The sequence below is a fragment of the Oncorhynchus clarkii genome, chromosome 2 (assembly GCF_045791955.1).
Source record: "Oncorhynchus clarkii lewisi isolate Uvic-CL-2024 chromosome 2, UVic_Ocla_1.0, whole genome shotgun sequence".
Taxonomy (NCBI): Eukaryota; Metazoa; Chordata; class Actinopteri; order Salmoniformes; family Salmonidae; genus Oncorhynchus; species Oncorhynchus clarkii.
In genome coordinates, this window is record NC_092148.1 from 14,950,268 (window position 1) to 14,973,599 (window position 23,332).

General features: G+C 41.2%; 1 protein-coding gene and 1 long non-coding RNA gene across 2 annotated transcripts; both read right to left on the reverse strand.

Annotated features, from left to right (window-relative positions):
• Positions 1-9,167: 9,167 nt before the first annotated feature.
• LOC139379788 (uncharacterized) lies at positions 9,168-10,044 on the reverse strand. The gene is made up of 3 exons (XR_011628424.1): positions 10,011-10,044; positions 9,544-9,651; positions 9,168-9,292 (listed from the first exon to the last, which is right to left on the reverse strand). It is a non-coding gene; the product is annotated as an uncharacterized lncRNA (long non-coding RNA).
• A 45-nt stretch (positions 10,045-10,089) lies between these two features.
• Positions 10,090-18,099, reverse strand: LOC139419173 (cell adhesion molecule CEACAM1-like; the record flags this gene model as incomplete). The annotated part of the gene is made up of 5 exons (XM_071169169.1): positions 17,879-18,099; positions 17,519-17,683; positions 10,867-11,057; positions 10,433-10,708; positions 10,090-10,259 (listed from the first exon to the last, which is right to left on the reverse strand). Coding segments are annotated over exons 1-5 (1,023 nt in total), but the record flags the coding sequence as incomplete, so codon positions are not given.
• Positions 18,100-23,332: the final 5,233 nt, after the last annotated feature.

Sequence of the window (23,332 nt, forward strand, 5' to 3'; positions counted from 1 at the left end):
TTGACTGTTAATTAACAAACACGTTCAGCATCTCCAGGCCTCCATGCATACAAGCCGCTGATGTGCACCTAAGGAACATCTACATTTAAAAGTCTAATAAAAAGATACACCATCACAATACATCCATTATTTATTTTAGGCAGGTCTTAAGAAACATTATCATATGAAGAAAATTTATTTCAGAAGAACAGAATATGAGTCAGTCTACTCCTGTATGTTTTCTGTCTATGCATCCATACCATAGACTGTAGGCTAGTTCAATTAGCAGACAAGATAAGTTCCATGCCATTATTTTATATTATATGATTTTATAGTAACAATATAATTGAACTTAGCTGAATGAAATATAACAGATTTTTTTCCATTCTGGGGCAAGTGCACATATGAAGTGGCTGTGTTGACTGTAAAAGTTATCATTTGAAATATGTCCTATGTGCTCGATTTTGTGTTACTTGGCTACTTTAGTTGTGAATTATACAAATCTTAGAATGTCTTAGAAATCAAAACATGTATGGGCTACATGATGCGACTATAGGATACTGATTTTAGAATGTCTCAAAAAAAGCTTGTGCTCTCTTCCTTGCCTCAGGCTGTTCTCTCATCAAATGATCATATTATCACCCTGTCGTGGAAATTCTTACACAGGGACACTCGAAGTCTATCTTAAATGAATCATGGTTTATTCGTCAGCACGCTGGAGAGGTTCCAACCAACTCAATACACCATAATGCACATGTCAAATCAGGAGCTCTCTCTGGGCAGACCAGGCAGTTGTCTTATAAATGGCTATACACAGACAAATTATATTTGCATGACTTAGCATAATTAATTAATCATTACCGTTTTGTCTCATTCATGTGACCGAGCAATACTGTTTCATAACATGTGACAGACCAACACCTCACGAGGCTTCTCCTCTCTAAGCTGAGACTTTGAAACTGAGATATCTTTAGTTTGTTCTCAAAACAAGGTCTGGGTGTACTGCCAATTTCTAGTTACTGATAAGAGGAGGATTTGTTCAGTCAACCACTTCCATGAACACAGAAATTGGTTTATAGAACAGCACATGAATTGAACAAAGAAATGAGTTACAAGAAAAGCACAAACCTTAAAATTCCCATTGTAACACTATTCTCAATTTAATTTTGTCTTTACTAACATGTAAAATTTGTTTAGACTTAGAATGGCTCATTATCAAGAACAGGGGCAGTGGAAATTGTAAATTGCTTGCTGACGATCTTCTCCACTTTGGTGTCCTTGGCAGTCTCTAGGGCTGGCAGGGAGGTCAAAGGGTACACGGTGACAGGGTCCTGAACCAGCTGCACATTCCCTGGTTTCAACGGAAATGGTTCCTTTGTGTTTGTGTGTCTGAAAGCATGTCTTGTATCTTATGTTATCTGTTTCAGACTGAGCACCTATTTGTTTATGTGTTTATGTGTGCCCTTCCCAACAATGCAGAGAGAAGGGAAATAGAGAAATAGCAGAAAAGTAAAACACGTAAAAAAAGTAATAATAAATACAAAATGAGCAACGATAACTTGGCTATATACACGGGGTACAAGTACAGAGTGGATGTGCAGGGGTACGATGTAGTTGAGGTAGCTACAGTATATACATATAACTAGTAATAAAGTGACAGATAATCAACAGTAGCAGCAGTGTATAAGTCAAAAAAGTTAAGGGTCAATGCAGATTAGTCTGTGTAGCTATTTGGTTTACAAATATCCATAGGGGCAGTCTTACAGCTTGGGGGTAAAAGCTGTTCATGGTCCCCTTGGTTTCAGACTTGGTGCATCGGTACCGCTTGCAGTGCGGTAGCAGAGAGAACAGTCCATCACTAGGGTGGCTGGAGTCTTTGACAATTATTAGGGCCTTCATCTGACATCGCCTGGTATAGATGTCCCGGGTGGCAGGAAGCTTGGCTCCAGTGATGTACTGGGCTGTACGCACTACCCTCTGTAGCGCCTTGCGGTTGGAGGCCGAGCAGTTGCCATACCAGGCGGTGATGCAACCAATGCTCTCGATGGTGCAGCTGTAGAATTTTGAGGATCTGAGGACCCATACCCATGTCTCTTGAGGGGGAATAGGCGTTGTCGTGCCCTCTTCATGACTGTCTTGGTGTGTTTGGACCATGATAGTTTGTTGGTGATGTGAAGCTTGAAGCTCTCATCTTGCTCCACTACAGCCCCGTTGAATCCATCCACCTTACAAGAATGAGGATTTCATACCCTTACCACCTGGATTGGATCCAGTTGCAGAGGGAGGTGTTTAGTCCCATGGTCCTTAGCTTAGCGATGAGCATTGAGGGCACTATTGTGTTGAACGCTGAGCTGTAGTTGTGACAAGAGATGAAAAGAATCTGCCCACTCCATCAAGCAATGGGGACAACAACACAGGGCATTCACGGGACCTCATGGAACCATGGACCGCACCTGCAGAAACTGGACAACGGGGGGAAGCAGAGGAGATACCTATCATAGACTTCTCCCAGCTGACGCGTGACATACCACCTACACCACCTCCAGTGGTAGAAACAACCAGCTGGTATGATTGAGTAGAATCAGCCAACAGTAATACGGAAGCAGCAATGTGAGTCAGTAGTGCATGACCTTAAATGGTAATAATAGGAAGCTTCCGTTTAACACACACAAGGTTACGTAGGGCTACAGCACCAGTGGGAACTTCCCCTGTAAAAAGGTATATAAAGAGAACAGAGATCATAAGACAGCATGATCCTCACTGCCATATGAGACAAAATTCATATAAAGAATCATCACAGGTAAATTTACTATTGCACTATACTCTTTTTGTTAGACTATAACAATATTAAAGAACTGGATTATTTTGCCTAAGTACTTATTGGATCACTATCTGAATATACTTGGTTGAATTTAGTGACCCCGAGACTGAGTCTACGAAACACAGAGGTCTAAACGCCTCTTGAATACAGACAAAGTGGCAGTCACTCAGTGAGACATCAGGTACAGATGTGATTGGCAATACAAGGAAACAGCAAAGTACCAGTTACAATATATTGAGTCCATACAGAGTTGGAAGTGTATAGAGATATTGGAATTCGGAATCTAGTGTCATAGCTGTGAGAATACCAATTACAGGAAAGTGACCAAGGGGCTGAGCATTTAAGGTACAGTGCCTTGCGAAAGTATTCGGCCCCCTTGAACTTTGCGACCTTTTGCCACATTTCAGGCTTCAAACATAAAGATATAACACTGTATTTTCTGTGAAGAGTCAACAACAAGTGGGGCACAATCATGAAGTGGAACGACATTTATTGGATATTTCAAACTTTTTTAACAAATCAAAATCTGAAAAATTGGGCGTGCAAAATTATTCAGCCCCTTTACTTTCAGTGCAGCAAACTCTCTCCAGAAGTTCAGTGAGGATCTCTGAATGATCCAATGTTGACCTAAATGACTAATGATGATAAATACAATCCACCTGTGTGTAATCAAGTCTCCGTATAAATGCACCTGCACTGTGATAGTCTCAGAGGTCCGTCAAAACCTCAGAGAGCATCATGAAGAACAAGGAACACACCAGGCAGGTCCGAGATACTGTTGTGAAGAAGTTTAAAGCCGGATTTGGATACAACAAGATTTCCCAAGCTTTAAACATCCCAAGGAGCACTGTGCAAGCGATAATATTGAAATGGAAGGAGTATCAGACCACTGCAAATCTACCAAGACCTGGCCGTCCCTCTAAACTTTCAGCTCGTACAAGGAGAAGACTGATCAGAGATGCAGCCAAGAGGCCCATGATCACTCTGGATGAACTGCAGAGATCTACAGCTGAGGTGGGAGACTCTGTCCATAGGACAACAATCAGTCGTATATTGCACAAATCTGGCCTTTATGGAAGAGTGGCAAGAAGAAAGCCATTTCTTAAAGATATCCATAAAAAGTGTTGTTTAAAGTTTGCCACAAGCCACCTGGGAGACACACCAAACATGTGGAAGAAGGTGCTCTGGTCAGATGAAACCAAAATGGAACTTTTTGGCAACAATGCAAAACGTTATGTTTGGCGTAAAAGCAACACAGCTGAACACACCATCCCCACTGTCAAACATGGTGGTGGCAGCATCATGGTTTGGGCCTGCTTTTCTTCAGCAGGGACAGGGAAGATGGTTAAAATTGATGGGAAGATGGATGGAGCCAAATACAGGACCATTCTGGAAGAAAACCTGATGGAGTCTGCAAAAGACCTGAGACTGGGACGGAGATTTGTCTTCCAACAAGACAATGATCCAAAACATAAAGCAAAATCTACAATGGAATGGTTCAAAAATAAACATATCCAGGTGTTAAAATGGCCAAGTCAAAGTCCAGACCTGAATCCAATCGAGAATCTGTGGAAAGAACTGAAAACTGCTGTTCACAAATGCTCTCCATCCAACCTCACTGAGCTCGAGCTGTTTTGCAAGGAGGAATGGGAAAAAATTTCAGTCTCTCGATGTGCAAAACTGATAGAGACATACCCCAAGCGATTTACAGCTGTAATCGCAGCAAAAGGTGGCGCTACAAAGTATTAACTTAAGGGGGCTGAATAATTTTGCACGCCCAATTTTTCAGTTTTTGATATGTTAAAAAAGTTTGAAATATCCAATAAATGTTGTTCCACTTCATGATTGTGTCCCACTTGTTGTTGATTCTTCACAAAAAAATACAGTTTTATATCTTTATGTTTGAATCCTGAAATGTGGCACAAGGTCGCAAAGTTCAAGGGGGCCGAATACTTTCGCAAGGCACTGTAGGTGGGGGCGAAGTGACTATCCATAGGTAACAAACAAACAGCAAGTAGCAGCAGTATACAAGAGGGGGGGGGGGGGGGGGTCAATGTAAATTGTCCTGGGGCAATTTTTATGAATTGTTCAGCAGTCTAATGGCTTGTGGGTAGAAACTGTTGAGGAGCCTTTTGGTCCTAGACTTGGAGCTCCGGTACCGATTGCCGTGCGGTAGCAGAGAAAAGTCTATAACTTGGGTGGCAGGAGTCTCTGACAATTTTATTGGCTTTCCTCTGACAGCCTAATATCTGGGTCCTGGATGGCAGGAAGCTTGGCCCCAGTGATGTACTGGGCCATTCGCACTACCTCTGTAGTGTCTTAAAGTCAGATGCCGAGCAGTTGCCATACCAGGCGGTGATGCAACCGGTCAGGATGCTATCGATGGTGCAGCTGTAGAACCTTTTGAGGATCTGGGGACCCATGCCAAATATTTTCATTCTCCTGAGGGGGAAAAGGTTTTGTCATTCCCTCTTGACTGTCTTGGTATGTTTGGACCATGATAGTTCGTTGGTGATGTGGACAACAAGGAACTTAACTCTCAATCCGCTACACTACAGCCCAGTCGATGTTAATGAGGGCCTGTTTGGCCCGCCTCTTCCTGTAGTCCATAGTTTAGTCCCAGAGTCCTTAGCTTAGTGATGAACTTTGTGGGCACTATGGTGTTGAACGCTGAGCTGTAGTCAATGAACCACATTCTCACATAGGTGTTCCTTTTGTCCAGGTGAGAAAGGGCAGTGTGGAGTGCAATTGAGATTGCGTCATCTGTGGATTTGTTGGGGTAGTATGCGAATTGAGTGGGTCTAGGGTGCCCGGGAGGATGCTGTTGATGTGAGCCATGACCAGCCTTTCAAAGCACTTCATGGCTACCGACGTGAGTGCCAAGGGGCGGTAATCATTTAAGCAGGTTACCTTCGCTTCCTTGGGCACAGGGACTATGGTGGTCTGCTTGAAACATGAAGGTATTTCAGACTCGGTCAGTGAGACATTGAAAATGTCAGTGAAGACACTTGCCAGTTGGTCCGCGCATTCTTTGAGTACATCCTGGTAATCCGTCTGGGCCAGCGGCCAACGAATGTTGACCTGTTTAAATGTTTTGTTCACATCGGCTACCGAGAGCGTTATCACACAGTCATCCAGAACAGCTGGTGTTCTCGTGCATGCTTCAGTGTTGCTTTCCTCAAAGCGAGCATAAAAGGCATTTAGCTGGTAGGCTCGCGTCACTGGGCAGCTCGCGGATGCGTTTCCCTTTGTAGTCCGTAATAGTTTAAGCCCTGCCACATCCGACGAGCGTCAGAGCCGGTGTAGTAGGATTCAATCTTAATCCTGTATTGACGATTTGCTTGTTTGATGGTTTGTCTGAGGGCATAGTGGGATTTCTTATAAGCGTCCAGCTTAGTCTTCCACTCCTTTAAAGCAGCAGCTTTAGCTTGATGTGGATGTTTGCTGTAATCTATGGCTTCTGGTTGGGATATGTACGTACAGTCACTGTCGGGATGACGTCATCGATGCACTTATTGATGAAGCTGATGACTGAGGTGATGTATTCCTTAATGGCATTGGAAGATATTCCAGTCTGTGCTAGCAAAAGAGTCCTGTAGTGTAGCATCCGCGTCATCTGACCACTTCCGTACTGAGCGAGTCACTGGTACTTCCTGGTTTAGTTTTTGCTTGTAAGCAGGAATTAGGAGGATAGAATTGTGGTCAGATTTGCCAAATGGAGGGCGGGGGTGAGCTTTGTATGCATCTCTGTGTGTGGAGTGAAGGTGGTGTAGGATTTTTTCCCCCTGGTTGCACGTGTGAGATGCTGGTAAAAATAGGGTAAAACTGATTTAAGTTTGCCTGTATTAAAGTCCCCGACCACTCCGAGCGCCGCTTCTGGATGAGCATTTTCATCTTTGCTTATGGCCTTAGAGTTGGTTTGAGAGCGATTTTAGTGCCAGCTTCTCTTTGTGGTGGTAAATAGATGGCTACGAATAATACAGATGACAACTCTCTTGGTAGATAGTGTGGTCGACAGCTTATTATAAGGTACTCTACCTCAGGCGAGAAATGCCTCAAGACTTCTTTAATATTAGACTTTGCACACCAGCTGTTATTGACAAAAAGACACACACCCCCACCCCTCGTCTTACCAGAGGTAGCATCTATGTTCTACCGGTGCATGATTTTAAATATTGACTGGCTCTCATCAAGCTGACCACTCAAGAAAAACATTCAAACTGTAACCAGTGCCTGCAACCTGGTTCAGGTTGTCAGTCAACCTACCAGTGTAGTTACAAACCGCACATGAAGGAAATTAGCAACATGTATTGATCACATCCTTAGGTATGGCACATAAATCTGGCAGCCCAACTGATTGGCAAACATACTGCAAATTTGGAAATCATGTGGCTAAGCTAAATAAAAATTAAACTATACTATGAAACAAAGAAATGATATAAAGAATGATAGTAAAAAGCTTTGGAGCACTTTAAATTAAATTGAGGAAAAAAGCCAACTCGGCTCCTTCATTCATTGAATCCGATGGCTCATTTATCACAAAACCCACTGATATTGCCAACTACTTTAATTACTTTTTCATTGACAAGATAGCCTGTCTTTTTACTGTTGTTTTATTTCTTAACTTACCTATTGTTCACCTATCACCTTTTTTGCACTATTGGTTAAAGCCTGTAAGTAAGCATTTCACTGTAAGGTCTACCTACACCTGTTGTATTCGGCGCACGTGACAAATAAACTTAGATTTGATTTGATTAACAACACTATCAACAAGGCAGGTGCCACGGGCCTTGGTTTTGTTGCACCTGGACTACTACTGTTGTGTGGTCAGGTGCCACAAAGAGGGACTTGGGATAATTGCGGTTGGCTCAGAACAGGGCAGCACAGCTGGCCCTTTAAAAGTACATGACGAGCTATCATTAATTACATGCATGTCAATCTCTCATGGCTCAAAGTGGAAGAGAGATTGACTTCATCATTACTTTTTTTATAAGAGATGTTGACATGCTGAACGTACTGAGCTGTCTGTTTAAAATACTAGCACACAGCTCAGACACCCATGCATACCCCACAAGACATGCCACCAGAGGTCTCTTTACAGTCCCCAAGTCCAGAACAGACTATGGGAGGCACACAGTACTACATAGAGCCATGACTACATGGAACTCTATTCACATCATGTGACTGACGCAAGCAGTAGAATCAGATTTAAAAAGCAGGTATAAATACACCTTATGTAACAGCTGGGACTGGGAAGTAACACAAACGTAGGCACAGACACATGCATACACACACATGATAACATAAGCACTATAAACATGCACACATGGGTTTTTGTATTGTAGATATGTGATAGTAGAGTAGTGGCATGAGGGAACACAATGTGTTGTGAAAATTGTTATGAAATTCAATGTCATGTAATATTTTAAATGGTTTATAACTGCTTTAATTTTGTCGGATCCCAGTAGCAGCAGCAGCTAATGGGGATCCATAATAACTACAATTGCAAATGGCATTGTGTTGTGTGAAAAAAACTGCACATTAGAGTGGCCTTTTATTGTCCCCAGCACAAGCTGCGTCCATGCACCCGGAGCACCAAGACTAGGACCAAAAGGCTCCTTAACAGCTTCTACCCCCAAGCAAGGATACTGTTGAACAATTAATAAAATGGCCACCTGGACTATTTACGTTGACCCTGCCCCCCCTTTTTTTATACTGCTGCTACTCGCTGTTTATTATCTATGCATATTCACTTTACCCCTACCTACTTGTACAAATTACCTCGACTAATCTGCATCCCTGCACATTGAATCGGTACCGGTACCCCCTGCATATAGCCTCGTTATTGTTACTTAATTGTGTTACTTAGAATTTTTTACTTTAGTTTATTTGGTCAATATTTTCTTACCTCTTTCTTGAACTGCTTTGTTGATTAAGGGCTTGTAAGTAATCATTTCAAGGTAAGTGTTATGTGTTGTATTTGACACGTGACAAATAAAGTTTGATTTGATTTGTAATGGTCGTGCTGCTTAATCAGCTTCTTGATATGCCACACCTGCCAGGTGGATGGATTATCTTGGCAATCAGGAAATGCTCACTAACAGCGATGTAAACAAATGTGCAAAAAATGTAGAGAAATAAGCTTTTTGTCTGGAAAATTGGAAAATTGCTGGAATGTTTTATTTCAGCTCATGAAACATGGGTCCAACACTTAACATGTTGCATTTATGTTTTTGCTCTGTGTACAGGAATCTTTCATGACATGTACCATGGATTGCTTTGATTCATTTATATATACTGTATATATATATATATATATAAAATCATAATATTTGATATAAAGCCCAGGTAATATTGCAGTTTGACAGGCTAAAGTACATCTCTACATATTAAAACTAACGACAGGTTTGATTCTATACAACATCCTCTTGTCCAGAAGATTTCAAATCAAGATTGTCCTTCATCAGCAAAGAGGCTCTGGGGTTGACAAATCTACAGAAATATTTACAACAAAACATGTTTTACACAGAGTAACCAACACAAAATCATGGCCATTATTATACCAACAACAACAAATATGCTATTATTATAGAATTGTTGAATTGATGAAATATTATTACATCATGTCATACAATTCTGTATTCAATTGCATAAATGTAAGACGTAAAAAATAATATTTAAACATTAAAACATGTAAACATACTCATCATATTTATGACAGCATACATCACATTCATTCTCACCCTTCTTGTCCCTGTCTCTCCTTTCAGACATCTACAGTTTCTGCAGTCCCACTGCCAGGACACTGGTCACCATCAAAGCAAACGACCAAATGGGGGCAGCAGAGGAGCCTGTAGAGGGGAACAAGTCATATCACCTGCTCTGGTATGAAGCTACGTCAGGTCAGTGCAGTGATCTCAGGGATAAACCTTATCCAGCAATTTCAATGGAATTACAGAGGAGTGTAAGGCACGAATAAACCCTTTGTATTTACACAAATTAGATTGACTGAAATATCAGGTTTGCAATTTTTTTATCCAGGCTCAGATTATAGAATACAAAGTAAAGGTACAATGCCAAGTCACAAAGTTCTAGCTGTCTTACTTTACACAATACACTTATTTTGTTAACTTATATGTGTTGTGTACTTAATCTTGGATTCACTTCATTTTTCCATGAATCCTAACTGCAACATCGAGCTGTAACTAACCTCTCAGCTTGTGGACCACAGAGTCTTTCAGCCCGGTGATGTTATTGGTGGCAGTGCAGGTGTAGTTCCCAATGTGTAGCGCCTCCATCCTCTCTATGACGTACAGGGTGTTGTTAACACCTGTCTCTGTCCTGTTGAACATCCAGGTGAATGTAGCAGGAGGGATAGAGTCAGCCGAACAGCTCAGAGTTACCCTGTATCCTGTTGGTGCTGCTATTGGTCCATATACTGAAATGTTCTGGGGTCCAACTGCAACATGGTCAAATAAAATAATGATCAATGCAATAAACAAAATATTTATTCCGTGGGTCTAAACACTGTTTAAAAGCAAAGGCAACATCCAGTGAGTTGATAATTGACACAAGGTTGCCAAGCACAATCACAATCACTCCTGGAATTAGGATCTAGTAAGCAGTACTCACAGTTGACGGTCAGGTTGTGGGATGCTGTCCGGTTGCTGACAGGGTTGCTGACTAAACACTCATATTCTCCGTTGTCAATGTCCTGAACAGGACTGAGATAGACTGTCCTGTTGTCTGCAGAGAAGGTGATATTGTTGCTGGGAGACAGAGGGAGGCCATCTTTGATCCACTGTATGCAGCTGATGTTGCCAGCAGCCTCACAGGTCAGGTTGGTGGAGCTTATGCCAGCTATCAGGGTGGCTGGGGAGCTATTGATGGTGGCAGCAGATAGCAACACTGTAAAGAGGTTAACAGTATGGGGAGAGTAAGACGGGTACAGTACATATGAATAATCTGTCTTAATGTATACAATTTTCATATTCATATCTGAAAAAAATGCCTTTGTGAGTCTAAGATACGGTGATGTGACTGCCAAGAATAGAACTGTGGCCCACCATAGACATCCAGAGTGGTAGCTCCTTGTAGCTCCAGAGCCCCGTCTGGTATGATGCTGACTCTGTATTCCCCTTGGTCCCTCAGGCCCAGGTTCCACAGCTCCAGAGAGCCAGTTGTTCTGTCCAGACTGATCCGGTCTTTGTGGTCAGCATTAGTAATGTTGACCGTAGTAGAGGTGATGATGTTGACCCTGTTGAAGGTCCAGCTCACTGAGACAAAAGGTTTGGCTGGTGGACTGAGGGTTGTGGTGAACTTCACTCTCCCTCCTATGGCTCCAGTCAATGGTCCTGGCGGTAACACATTCTGACCTACACACAGACCTGGACGGGACAGAGGGAGGAGGAAGGAAATGTAATAATGTACACATAAGACGTAACAATACATGAAAAGAAAAACAAAACATTTAAATATTTTTAAGTAAATGGGCTTATGTAAAAACCTTGCTTGTGAAATATACAAAAAAATAGTATTGTCCAGTATAGCTAGTTAAATAGTTTCAGCAGGTAAACTATTTGAATAACACCCTTCAAAACCTATTATGTTTTGCATGTTAATTGTAGCAATAGGCATACCTGATGTTAGAAACACAATGGCTGCTGTGAAAAGTGTATAGTCCATGGGGAAGGATGGCTCTGTCTAATGGAAGTACCTATAGTGTTGACCAGACCATGTTCCTACTCCTTTTATATTCCTATACCCCTCTGATTGTCCCCTCTGAAGACAAGGCCCGGCCCCCCACTCAGTGATACAGAACAGAAACTAGCTTTATGATATTGCTGTGTACACACATTACACTGCCCTCAGGGCATTTCCACTCTAAGAAGTTATTGGAGGTCACGTTGATGAGTGGAAAATAACATCCAATTGCTTGTAGAGACTTACTCTTTAGGTCTTTATCTGTACCATTTACCATTGAGACAATAACCTATCCTATTGATGATTCATTCCTATTGGCTTTGGTCTATCTGAGTGATCAATGGAGGCTTCAATAATTTAATTAACTCAATAAAGCCTAAAATGGAACTAGATGAAATGAACCCTTCTGTTTCTTAATCCAGTGCACTGTCTACTAACAATATATATAATGATCAAAGAGTAGAGGTGCTGAATATCAAGAAGATACTTGATAGAATCCTAAAATGCGATATTTGGTACATAATGGAGATAGTATACATTATTTAGATACAGGTTAAAGGTCCATTGCAGTCATTTTTATCCCAATATCAAATTATTCTGGCTAACAATTAGGTACCTTACTCTAATGGTTTCAATTAAAATGATCAAAAAGAAACAAAATAATTGCTTCTTAGCAAAGAGTACTTTCTCAAGTAAGAATTTTGCCTGGACTGTCTGGGAGTGGTCTGAGAGGGGAGGGGAAACTGAAAATGTGCTGTTATTGGTAGAGAGATTTGGAACTCTCTTTCTTATTGGTCTATTAACTAATTTACCACCTAGTGATGTCACCAGGCAGGCCAAAACTCCATCCCACCAAAACAGACTGACATTTCGGGCGATCTTTTCAAACAGCTAAACTAAAAGGGCATTATCATCATTTTCACAATTTCACAGTATTATTCCAACCTCATAGTGTGGCAATATACTCTGAGTGTACAAAATATTTGGAAAACCTTCCTAATGATGAGTTGCACCCTCTTTTGCCCTCAGAACAGCCTCAATTCAGCTGGACTTTACAAGTTATCGAAAGCGTTCCACAGGGATGCTTGCCCATGTTGACCTCAATGCTTCCCACAGTTGTGTCAAGTTGGCTGGATATCCTTTGGGTGAGTCTAAGACCACTCTTGAAACACACAGAAAACTGTTGAGTGTGAAAAACCCAGCAGCATTGCAGTTCTTAACATACTCAAACTGGAGTGCCTGCCACCTACTACCATACCCAGTTCAAAGGCACTTAAGTCTTTTGTCTTGCCCTTTTCACCCTCTGAATGGCACACATACACAATCATTGTCTCAGTTGTCTCAAGGCTTAAAAATCCTCCCCTTCATTTACCCTGATTGAAGTGGATTTAGCAAGTGACATCACTAAGGTGTCATAGTGTTGTTTTGGACACTCATAGTCATGTTTTGGACACTTTGTGTATATAAAACACAGAAAAATCAAATTTTTGACTGCACTGTGCCTTTAAACACATCAGTCAAAATGTACCTACATCAGTGATTCATACAACAGAAGTGGTCTGTTTACCAGGTTTACAAGGTTATGTTTGGAAGTGTTTGAGCAGGGTCAGTCAGGTGATGCATTCCAACGCAAGGAGGATCAAAGACACTAGACGAGTGGTAATACACAGGGTCAGAGGTCAGGTGACACAATACGGAGCGAATGAAAATCTTCAAACAACCAAGAAAAACTCCACTGATTTATTTCGGAGACATTTGTCTCTCCCTGTTGTACAACCATGAAAACCAGCTAGGTTTGGGCAAGATTTGTCAGTATGTCTGAAAACCAGAAAACAATGTTGATGATAGGATCCCTTGAGAGAGTATTGAAACTGATTTTAAAAAAATTACACAATAAACAGAACGTATACTGTATGACAAAGTTAACCTTAAATGCTAACTCCTGTCTTGTGGTCGCTCAAAAGGAAAATGCACGATTGTACATACTGTAGGTATCCTTTACAACACGTGTGATTGTACATACAGTGTATTCGGAAAGTATTCAGACCCCTTGACTTTTTCCACACTGTTACGTTACAGCCTTATTCAAAAATGTATTAAATATCATCAATCCACACACAATACCCTATAATGACAAAGCAAAAACTGGATTTTAGAATTTTTAAAAATTGATTAAAAAAAATCAAAAAACAGGCTAGGCCACTCAAGGACATTCAGAAACTTGTCTCAAAGCCACTCCTGCATTGTTTTGGCTGTGTGCTTGGGTCGTTGTCCTGATGGAAGGTGAACCTTCGCCCCAGTCTGAGATCGTGAGCACTCTTTAGCAGGTTTTCATCAAGGATCTCTCTGTACTTTGCTCCGTTCATCTTTCCCTCAGTCTTGACTAGTCTCCCAATCCCTGTCTCCCAAACATCCCTACAGCATGATGCTGCCACCACCATGCTTCACCGTAGAGATGGTGCCAGGTTTCCTCCAGATGTGACGCTTGGCATTCATGGTCTGAGAATCCTTTAGATGCCTTTTGGCAAACTCCAAGAGGGCTGTCATATTCCTTTTAATGAGGAGTGGTTTCCGTCTGACCACTCTACCATAAAGGCCTGATTGGTGGAGTGCTGCAAAGATGGTTGTTCTTCTGGAAGGTTCTCCCATCTCCACAGAGGAACTCTGGAGCTCTGTCAGAGTGACCATCGGGTTCTTGGTCACCTCTCTGATGAAGGCCCTTCTCCTCCGATTGCTCAGTTTGGCCAGGCGGCCCAGCTCTAGGAAGAGTCTTGGTGGTTCCAAACGTCTTCAATTTAAGAATGATGGAGGCCACTGTCTTCTTGGGGACCTTTAATAATGCAGACAGACATTTATTGGTACCCTTCTTCAGATCTGTGCCTCAACACAATCCTATCTCGGAGTTCTACAGACAATTCCTTCGACCTCATTTTGCTCTGACGTGCACTGTCAACTGTGGGACCTTATATAGACAGGTATGTTCCTTTCCAAATCATGTCCAATCAATTGAATTTACCACTGGATGATCAATGGAAACAGGATGCCCCTGAGCTCAATTTCGAGTCTCATAGCAAAGGGTCTGAATACTTATATAAACATTGTATTTCAGTTTTGTATTTGTAATACATTTACCAACATTTCTAAAAACCTGTTTTCACTTTGTCATTATGGGGTATTGTGTGTAGATTGAGGAGGATATTTTTTAGTTAATCCATTTTAGAATAAGGCTGTAATGTAACAAAATGTGGAAAAAGGCAAGGGGTCTGAATACTTTCCGAATGCAATGTAGGTACAAAACATGTGTGATTGTATAGAAATGCACAATTCCACATTGTCTAAATTGTCCAGGTAATCTGTGTCAGATGGTTCTCCATTTCCTGACATGGGTTTATGTGGGAGCTTGGCGCCACCCTGACGTCACTATACATACACACCTCAGAATATTCACTGAAACTGGCCACTCCAAGTCAACACACATAGCTTTATAGACAGGAAGCATGAGGCCAGAGAACTCTATATGTAATGGGACTGGCCAACAAAATCTTTTTTTTAGTGCCCAATCCTTAAACACACACACACACACACACACACACACACACACACACACACACACACACACACACACACACACACACACACACACACACACACACACACACACACACACACACACACACAACTTGCCAACTTCAGACAGTGAGTTCAATGTGGCTGAATCCTTTGTATGGAAGTATGTTTGTGTAAAGGCAATACTGGTGGCAGGTGGCAGGTAGCCTAGCAGTTAAGAGCATTGGCCAGTAACTGAAATGTTGCTGGTTCGAATCCCCAAGATGACTAGGTGAAAAGTCTGTCAATGTGCCCTTGAGCAAGGCACTTAACCCAAATTGCTCCTGTAAGTCCACTCTGGTTAAGAGTGTCTGCTAAATGACTTTAAAAAATGACAAATAAAATGAAAAAATGACAAAAAAATGTAATGTATCTGGCCAAGCTTGTGGAGCCATGTTCCATTTACAGCCTATTCATTCTCATCATTATGATGTTTGAATTTAATATGTGGCTATTTTTCAACCTCATTAATTTAACAAGTGTAGATAATGGAACTGAATGAGTATACAAAGCTTGAAACGTCAATACAAGGTTTACTATACATCTTGGTGTGTTCAATCAGGGCAAATCCCCCTCTCTGACCCCTGTCTTACTCCCTCCTGGCCAGTGGAGGAGGCATTGTCTGCTGCCTGATTAAAATTAATAATCTACAGTAGAGTTTGTCTGTTTTATTAGGGTCAGTATGTCATAATGTTAGCGTATCTATGCTGTTGCTTCAGTCTGTGTATGACTGTTTTGTGCTGTGTTTTGGGTGGACTCCAGGGAGTGTAGCTGATTGGGATACGAGGTCAAACCACATCAAATTGTATTTGTCACATACACATGATTAGCAGATGTTAATGCGAGTGTATAGTTCGATTATGCAGTAATATCTAACAAGTGTAAAGAAATGAATTAGAATATGTACGTATAAGTATATGGATGAGCGACGGCCGAACGGCATAGGCAAGACGCAGTAGATGGTATAGAGTAGAGTATATACATATGAGATGAGTAATGTAGGGTATGTAAACATTATATAAAGTGGCATTGTTTAAAGTGACTAGTGATACATTTATTACATCCAATTTTTAATTATTAAGTGGCTAGAGATTTGAGTCAGTATGTTGGCAGTAGCCACTCAATGTTAGTGATGGCTGTTTAACAGTCTGATGGCCTTGAGATAGAAGCTGTTTTTCAGTCTCTTGGTCCCTGCTTTGATGCACCTGTACTGACCTCGCCTTCTGGATAATAACGGGGTGAACAGGCAGTGGCTTGGGTGGTTGTTGTCCTTGATTATTTTTTTGGCCTTCTTTGAAGGCAAAAGTGAAAAAACAAAATATAAATATATATATAAAGATAAACTATAAAGATAAACTTTGTGTATTAAAAAATACATTAAATAATACATTTAAACTCAGTTTTTCACAATTCCTGACATTTAATCCTTGTAAAAATTCCTTCTTAGGATCACCACTTTATTTTAAGAATGTGACATTTTTATTTTTATTTTTACCCCCTTTTTCTCCCCAATTTCGTGGTATTGTTGTCTTGGCACTGCTTCTTATGCAGTGCATCCAACCCGGAAGCCAGCCGCACCAATCGGAGGCCGGACCGTGCACCTTGGTTAGCGCGCACTGCGCCCGGCACAGGAGTCGCCAGCCACAGGAGTCGCTGGTGCGCGATGAGACAAGGACATCCCTACCGACCAAGCCGACGCTAGCCGGTTACGACAGAGCCTGGGCGCGAACCCAGGGACAGCTGGCGCTGCAGCGCCCTTAACCACTGCGCCACCCGGGAGGCCCCGGCCATCCTTCTTGCTTCTCTGAAGTACAATAACATTAATGAACCTATTTCAAATAACGAGAACATTTCATTTTTCATTTTATTTTTGCATACATTTTTAAGTATTATGTATCCAGACAATTCAGGATACGTAGCAAGATATTAGTACCCGTTTTCTCAATGACCCAAGCATGCACTCCATGGTATACTTGGTTTACATTTACAGGCTTATATCTCTTTTTTTTTTTTACATCTGTTATGTAAGTATAACAACAGAAGAATATGATACATGTTACAATTAAATGATGGTTCAAACATATGAACTAAAATCTTAGACAAGGATGTTTCTAGTTCTTCAGAATCATCCACAAGACGGAATACCTGTTGTGACTATTGTAGAGTCTTCCCCGTATGTCTTACATGACTCATGACTCGTTCCATTTTTAACACACGCTCTGCATTAACCCCTGTATTATTGGATGTGTAGAGCGATACATAGTCCACTTTATTTTCAATAATTTGTTGAATAAGAGTTTTAAATTCTCTCAAAATATTTGTTTTATTTATTCTCTCTAACATAGTATGCAAATAGTTACCCTTTATGTTGTGCTTTATACCTCATTTAAAAAATAATAATAATGTTACATGTTTTCTTGGGGTTTATTGAGCCAGAAAGTCACCACATCAGCCACCAAAGCTTCCTTGTATTTGCTGTCGTCCACCAGTGCTTGCCTGATTTCTTTGAGTTTCTCATGGATGAAGATCGCCTCCTTCAGTTCATGTAGGAAAGCCTCTGTTACACCGTAAACCCTAGGAATACATGGCACAAGACCCATAGACTCTAGGGCTCTGAACATCGATGTTATAAAACAGCCGGACCACATTCTTTTCACCAGTTCCTCAAAGTGGTTGAAGAAGAAGTGCTTTGGTGGGTCATATAAACAAGGATGTTGTCGCTGGCTGGGGTGATTGATCTCACAACCGGGACATTTTTCTCTTGTATACTCTCCAATCACCACATCTAAAAGTGTGGCTACAGCGGCCTTGATGGTGTCCACAAAAATAGTACTGACCACCCCATCAAACACATCCTCATGCTGTGTACATGTAGGGACTGTCGGGGGGCATGCCTGGGGAGAGTAGATAGGGGGGCTGTGAGGCATAGAGTCCTTAGGGTCTGGTACCCATGACGTATTGGAGTCCTCATATGGTTTATGAATATCCATAGTATATGCTGAAATGAAGAACCGTAAGAGTTATGGTCACCCCTTTTATTGTTGAAGCATTTCTTGGGGATCGGGGAGTGGTTAACGCAACACCCACATACTTAGTTTCTTTCAGCAGATGACCCTTCTGGGGGTTCCTTTGAATCAACATCCTTAGGATTCATATGTATAATGCATTTCCTTAGTTTAACAATACACTGCCGGCATTGGCTCTGTACAAAGAGAGCATCCACTAACTCAGCCATTTTCAATTCCATTACATCCCAACCTTTAATTTAGGGCAAGTCCCGTTTTTTCTCAATTTCCGCCTGAATGACATGCCCAAAGTAAACTACTACCTGTTACTCAGGCCCTGAAGCCATGACACGCATATAATTGATACCATTGGAAAGAAAACACTTTGAAGTTTGTAGAAATGTTAAAACAATGTAGGAGAGTATAACACAATAGATATGGTAGGAGAAAATACAAAGAGACATCAATCAGAATTGTTTTTGTTGAGAGACCATGCTCTTCCAATGGCAAGTATAAGGGCATACTTAATTATAACTCTCAGGATGCAATTCCTATGGCTTCCACTGGGTGTCAGCAGTCTATGTTCAAGGTTTCAGGCTTGTAACCTGAAAAACGAATAAGAAAAATGAGTTTTAGCACAGGGACACAGTCTTGGAAATTTGTGTTTTCACGCACCATGAAGACAATATGCACTTGCTAAAATTGGTTTCCTATTGAACATACTTCTTTCCGTAAGAAATATTATAGTTTGATTACATTTTAGGGTATCTGAGGACTAAATAGAAACATATTTTGACTTGTTGAAACAAAGTTTAGGATTAGATTTTCGGATTCCTTTCTCTGCACGTATAGAACTCCACACATCCACAAGGAAGCCCATTCTTTCTTTGTATTTTCACCCTTTGAAATATTCTTCCAGAGTAGTCGGGGGCACCTTCCCAACGGGCCTCGAATCCCGTGAACAAGCTATACTCCTTTGAGCTAACTCTCAGTTCAGGACACACCACATTGGGAAACACATGCCAGTCTTCATTCCTGTAGTCCACCCCTAAGGTCTGGTCTGTATATTCTTCTCCTTCGTCTAGGGTATAGCATTTCAGTCTACAGACAGGGTAATCAAACATATACGCCCATTGTTGTCCATTGTATATCAACACTTGATCTTGATCTTGAATTACTTAAAAATCATACAATGTGATTTTCTGGATTTTTGTTTTAGATTCCGTCTCTCACAGTTGAAGTGTACCTATGATTCAAATTACAGACCTCTACATGCTTTGTAAGTAGGAAAACCTGCAAAATCGGCAGGTTATCAAATACTTGTTCTCCCCACTGTATATATATATTTGAAATAATGACAGTTACAACTGAAGGAACAATTGACACTTATTTTAATTCAATATAATACATAAAAATATATAATTAGTCTCAAATAAATAATGAAACATGTCCATTTTGGTTTAAATAATGCAAAAACACAGTGTTGGAGAAGAAAGTAAAAGTGCAATATGTGCCATGTAAAAAAGCTCATGTTAAAATGTCTTGCTCAGAACATATGAAAGCTGATGGTTCAATATTCCCAGTTCTTCAATATTCCCAGTTAAGTGTAACGAAGAGGAGTAGTAGGAAGGATCGGAGGACCAATGCACAGCGTGGTAAGTGTCCATATTGTTTAATAAGAATAATGAACACTGAACAAAACAATAAACGACAACGTGAAATAAGAAAACCGAAACAGTTCCGTGTGGAACAAACACTGACACGGAAAATAATCACCCACAACTCAAAAGTGAAACCAGGCTACCTAAGTATGGATCTCAATCAGGGACAACGAATGACAGCTGCCTCTGATTGAGAACCATACCAGGCCAAACACAGGAATCCCAAATCATAGAAAAAGGAACATAGACAACCCACCCAACTCACACCCTGACCATACTAAAACAAAGACATAACAAAATAACTAAGGTGACATTAAGAAGTTTTAGGTTGCAGTTATTATAGGAATTATGAAGCGTTGACTATTTCTCTCTATACCATTTGTATTTCATATACCTTTGACTATTGGATGTTCTAATAGGCACTTTAGTATTGCCAGCCTAATCTCAGGAGGTGATAGGCTTGAAGTCATAAACGGCGCTGTGATCAAGCATTGCTAAGAGCTGCTTGCAAACGCAGTAAAGTTTGAATGAATGCTCAAGGGCCTGCTGCTGCCTACCACCGCTCAGTCAGACTGCTCTATCAAATATCAAATCATAGACTGAATTATAACATAATAAACACAGAAATACGAGCCTTTGGTCATTAATATGGTCAAATCCGGAAGCTAATCATTTTCAAAACAAAACGTTTATTCTTCAGTGAAATACGGAACCGTTTCGTATTTTATCAAAGGGGTGGCAACCCTAAGTCTAAATATTGCTGTTACATTGCACAACCTTCAATGTTATGTCATTATTACGTAAAAGTCTGGCAAATTAATTCGCAAAGAGCCAGGCGGCCCAAACTGTTGCATATACCCTGACTCTGCGTGCAATGAACGCAAGAGAAGTGACACAATTTCCCTAGTTAATATTACCCACTAACATGAGTTCATTTTAACTAAATAGGCAGGTTTAAAAATATATACTTCTGTGTATTGCTTTTAAGAAAGGCAAAAGATGTTTATGGTTAGGTACATTCGATCAACGATTGTGCTTTTTTTTTGCGACTGCACCTTTGTTAAAACATCGGCCGTTTGGCGAAGTAGGCTGTGATTCGATGATAAATTAACAGGCACCGCATTGATTATATGCAACGCAGGACAAGCTAGTTAACCTAGTAATATTATCAACCATGTGTAGTTAACTAGTGATTATGTGAAGATTGATTGTTTTCTATAAGTTTAATGCTAGCTAGCAACTTACCTTGGCTCCTTGCTGCACAAGCGTTACATGTGGTCAGCCTGCCACGCAGTTCTCTCGTGGAATGCAATGTAATCGGTGTCCAAAAAATAAGCTCAGCCAAGCCAACAAGGCCACGGAGCAGGGTTCCAATGCCCTGGGAGAGTTTATGTTGTGACCCGCCTGGAGGAGTAGGAACCCGGTGAGGGATAAATTACCCAGGACTTCTGCAAAAAAACGGTGAAGACCAGTGTGGGAAAATCTGGCAGACAAAAAACAGCATCCAGGTAATGGATTGATTTATTTGTTTTTTGTTTTGTTTTATGCCATCTGCAATATTACCTCCGGTTTAATATCCAAGCAGTAAAAACAGCACTATATATTAAGGAACTCCATAGTTAATGTCTTAAAGTAGTGGAAAGCCCACAACAATACTCTTAGACTCTGCAGGGGAAAGAACAAGAAAAAAACCTGCATGGCAATCAGCGGAGAAACGTGGGGAGTAGCATGTGGGGAGTGGGGAGTAGCATGTTAAGGCAATTCACAACAAACACATAGAACAAGCCAGTCGGCAAGTTGTGTAAAGTAAATTTGTGGCAGCAAGAGCCACCATACCAATGCTGCCACAAAAGTAAGTTTGTGACAGCAAGAGCCACCATACCAATGGATGCACACAGAGTCGTCGTGTAATGCTAACGAAACACAAGTACAACTAACCCTGGGCGGAAGATACAGATCAACAGCATGCAGTGAGTGGAGCACTCTAGAGGAGGGGCTGGCCATGTGGCCAGCTGCACCAGGCTGCAAACAGCCAGTGAGTATACTTCCACCCAAGGAGTCTATATATAGGGACGGATCCCAGCCATGACACAGGTGTACACTGGAGTAAATCTGTAAATCCTCACCTCGGATGTATCCCTCCGCTGTGGAGTGATACCAATATATTGGAGTTATTCAATATGATGAAACATAACAGCCTGAGGCAAGAAACAAAGAGCAAGATTTTTATGTAACTTTCTCAAATCATCAATAACCTACTGTATACTCATATCATTCAACCCATATATCTTTTGATTTCTAAGAAATTCAAAGGTTTGTATCATTCACAACTAAAGTTGCCAAATGACTCTGAATCAATACTATAGTACCTGTTTCAAATGATCACTTTTACCCTCATTATAGCCACTTTTAGAAATGTTTTATTTTTTATTTCACCTTTATTTAACCAGGGAGGCCAGTTGAGAACAAGTTCTCATTTACAACTGTGACCTGTCCAAGATAAAGCAAAGCAGTGCGACAAAAACAACAACACAGAGAATAAACAAACAGACAGTCAATAACAAAATAGAAAAATATGTATATAGTGTGTGCAAAAAGTAAGGAGGTATAAGGCAATAAAAAGGCCAATAGTGTCGAAGTAATTACAATTTAGCAATGTACACTGGAGGGATATATGTGCAGACGAGGATGTGCAAGTAGAAATACTGGTGTGCAAAAGAGCAGAAAAACAAAAACAAATATGGGGATGAGGTAGGTAGTTGGTATGATGGGCTATTTACAGATGTGTACAGCTGCAGCGATCGGTAAGCTGCTCTGATGGCTGATGCTTAAAGTTAGTGAGGGAGATATAAGTCTAAAACTTCAGTGATTTTTGCACTTCGTTCCAGTCATTGGCAGCAGAGAACTGGAAGAAAAGGTAGCCAAAGGAGGTGTTGGCTTTGGGGATGACCAGTGAAATATACCTGCTGGAGCGCGTGCTACAGGTGGGTGTTGCTATGGTGACCAGTGAGCTGAGATAAGGCGGAGCTTTACCTATCAAATACTTATAGATGACCTGGAGCCTGTGGGCTTGGCGACTAATATGTAAGGAGGACCAGCCAACGAGAGAATACAGGTCGCAGTGGTGGGTAGTATATGGGGCTTTGGTGACAAAATGGATGGCACTGTGATAGACTGCATCCAATTCGCTGAGTAGAGTGTTGGAGGCTATTTTGTAAATGACATCGCCGAAGTCAAGGATCAATTGTTCATTCATTCACTCACAAACATACAAGGTGTACATTGTCATCCACCTGAGCTCGACCCTGTTGATGCTGTCCTCTATTGATTTGAACCACCCTTTGGCTTGACCCTTAACCCTCACAAAGTTTTACAGATGAACAATTGAGAGCATCCTGTCTGGCTGTATCACCGCCTGGTACGCCAACTGCACCGCCCGCAACCGCGGGGCTCTCCAGAGTGTGGTGAGGTCTGCCCAACGCATCACCGGGGGCAAACTACCTGTCCTCCAGGGCACCTACAGCACCCAATGTCACAGGAAGGCCAAAAATATCATC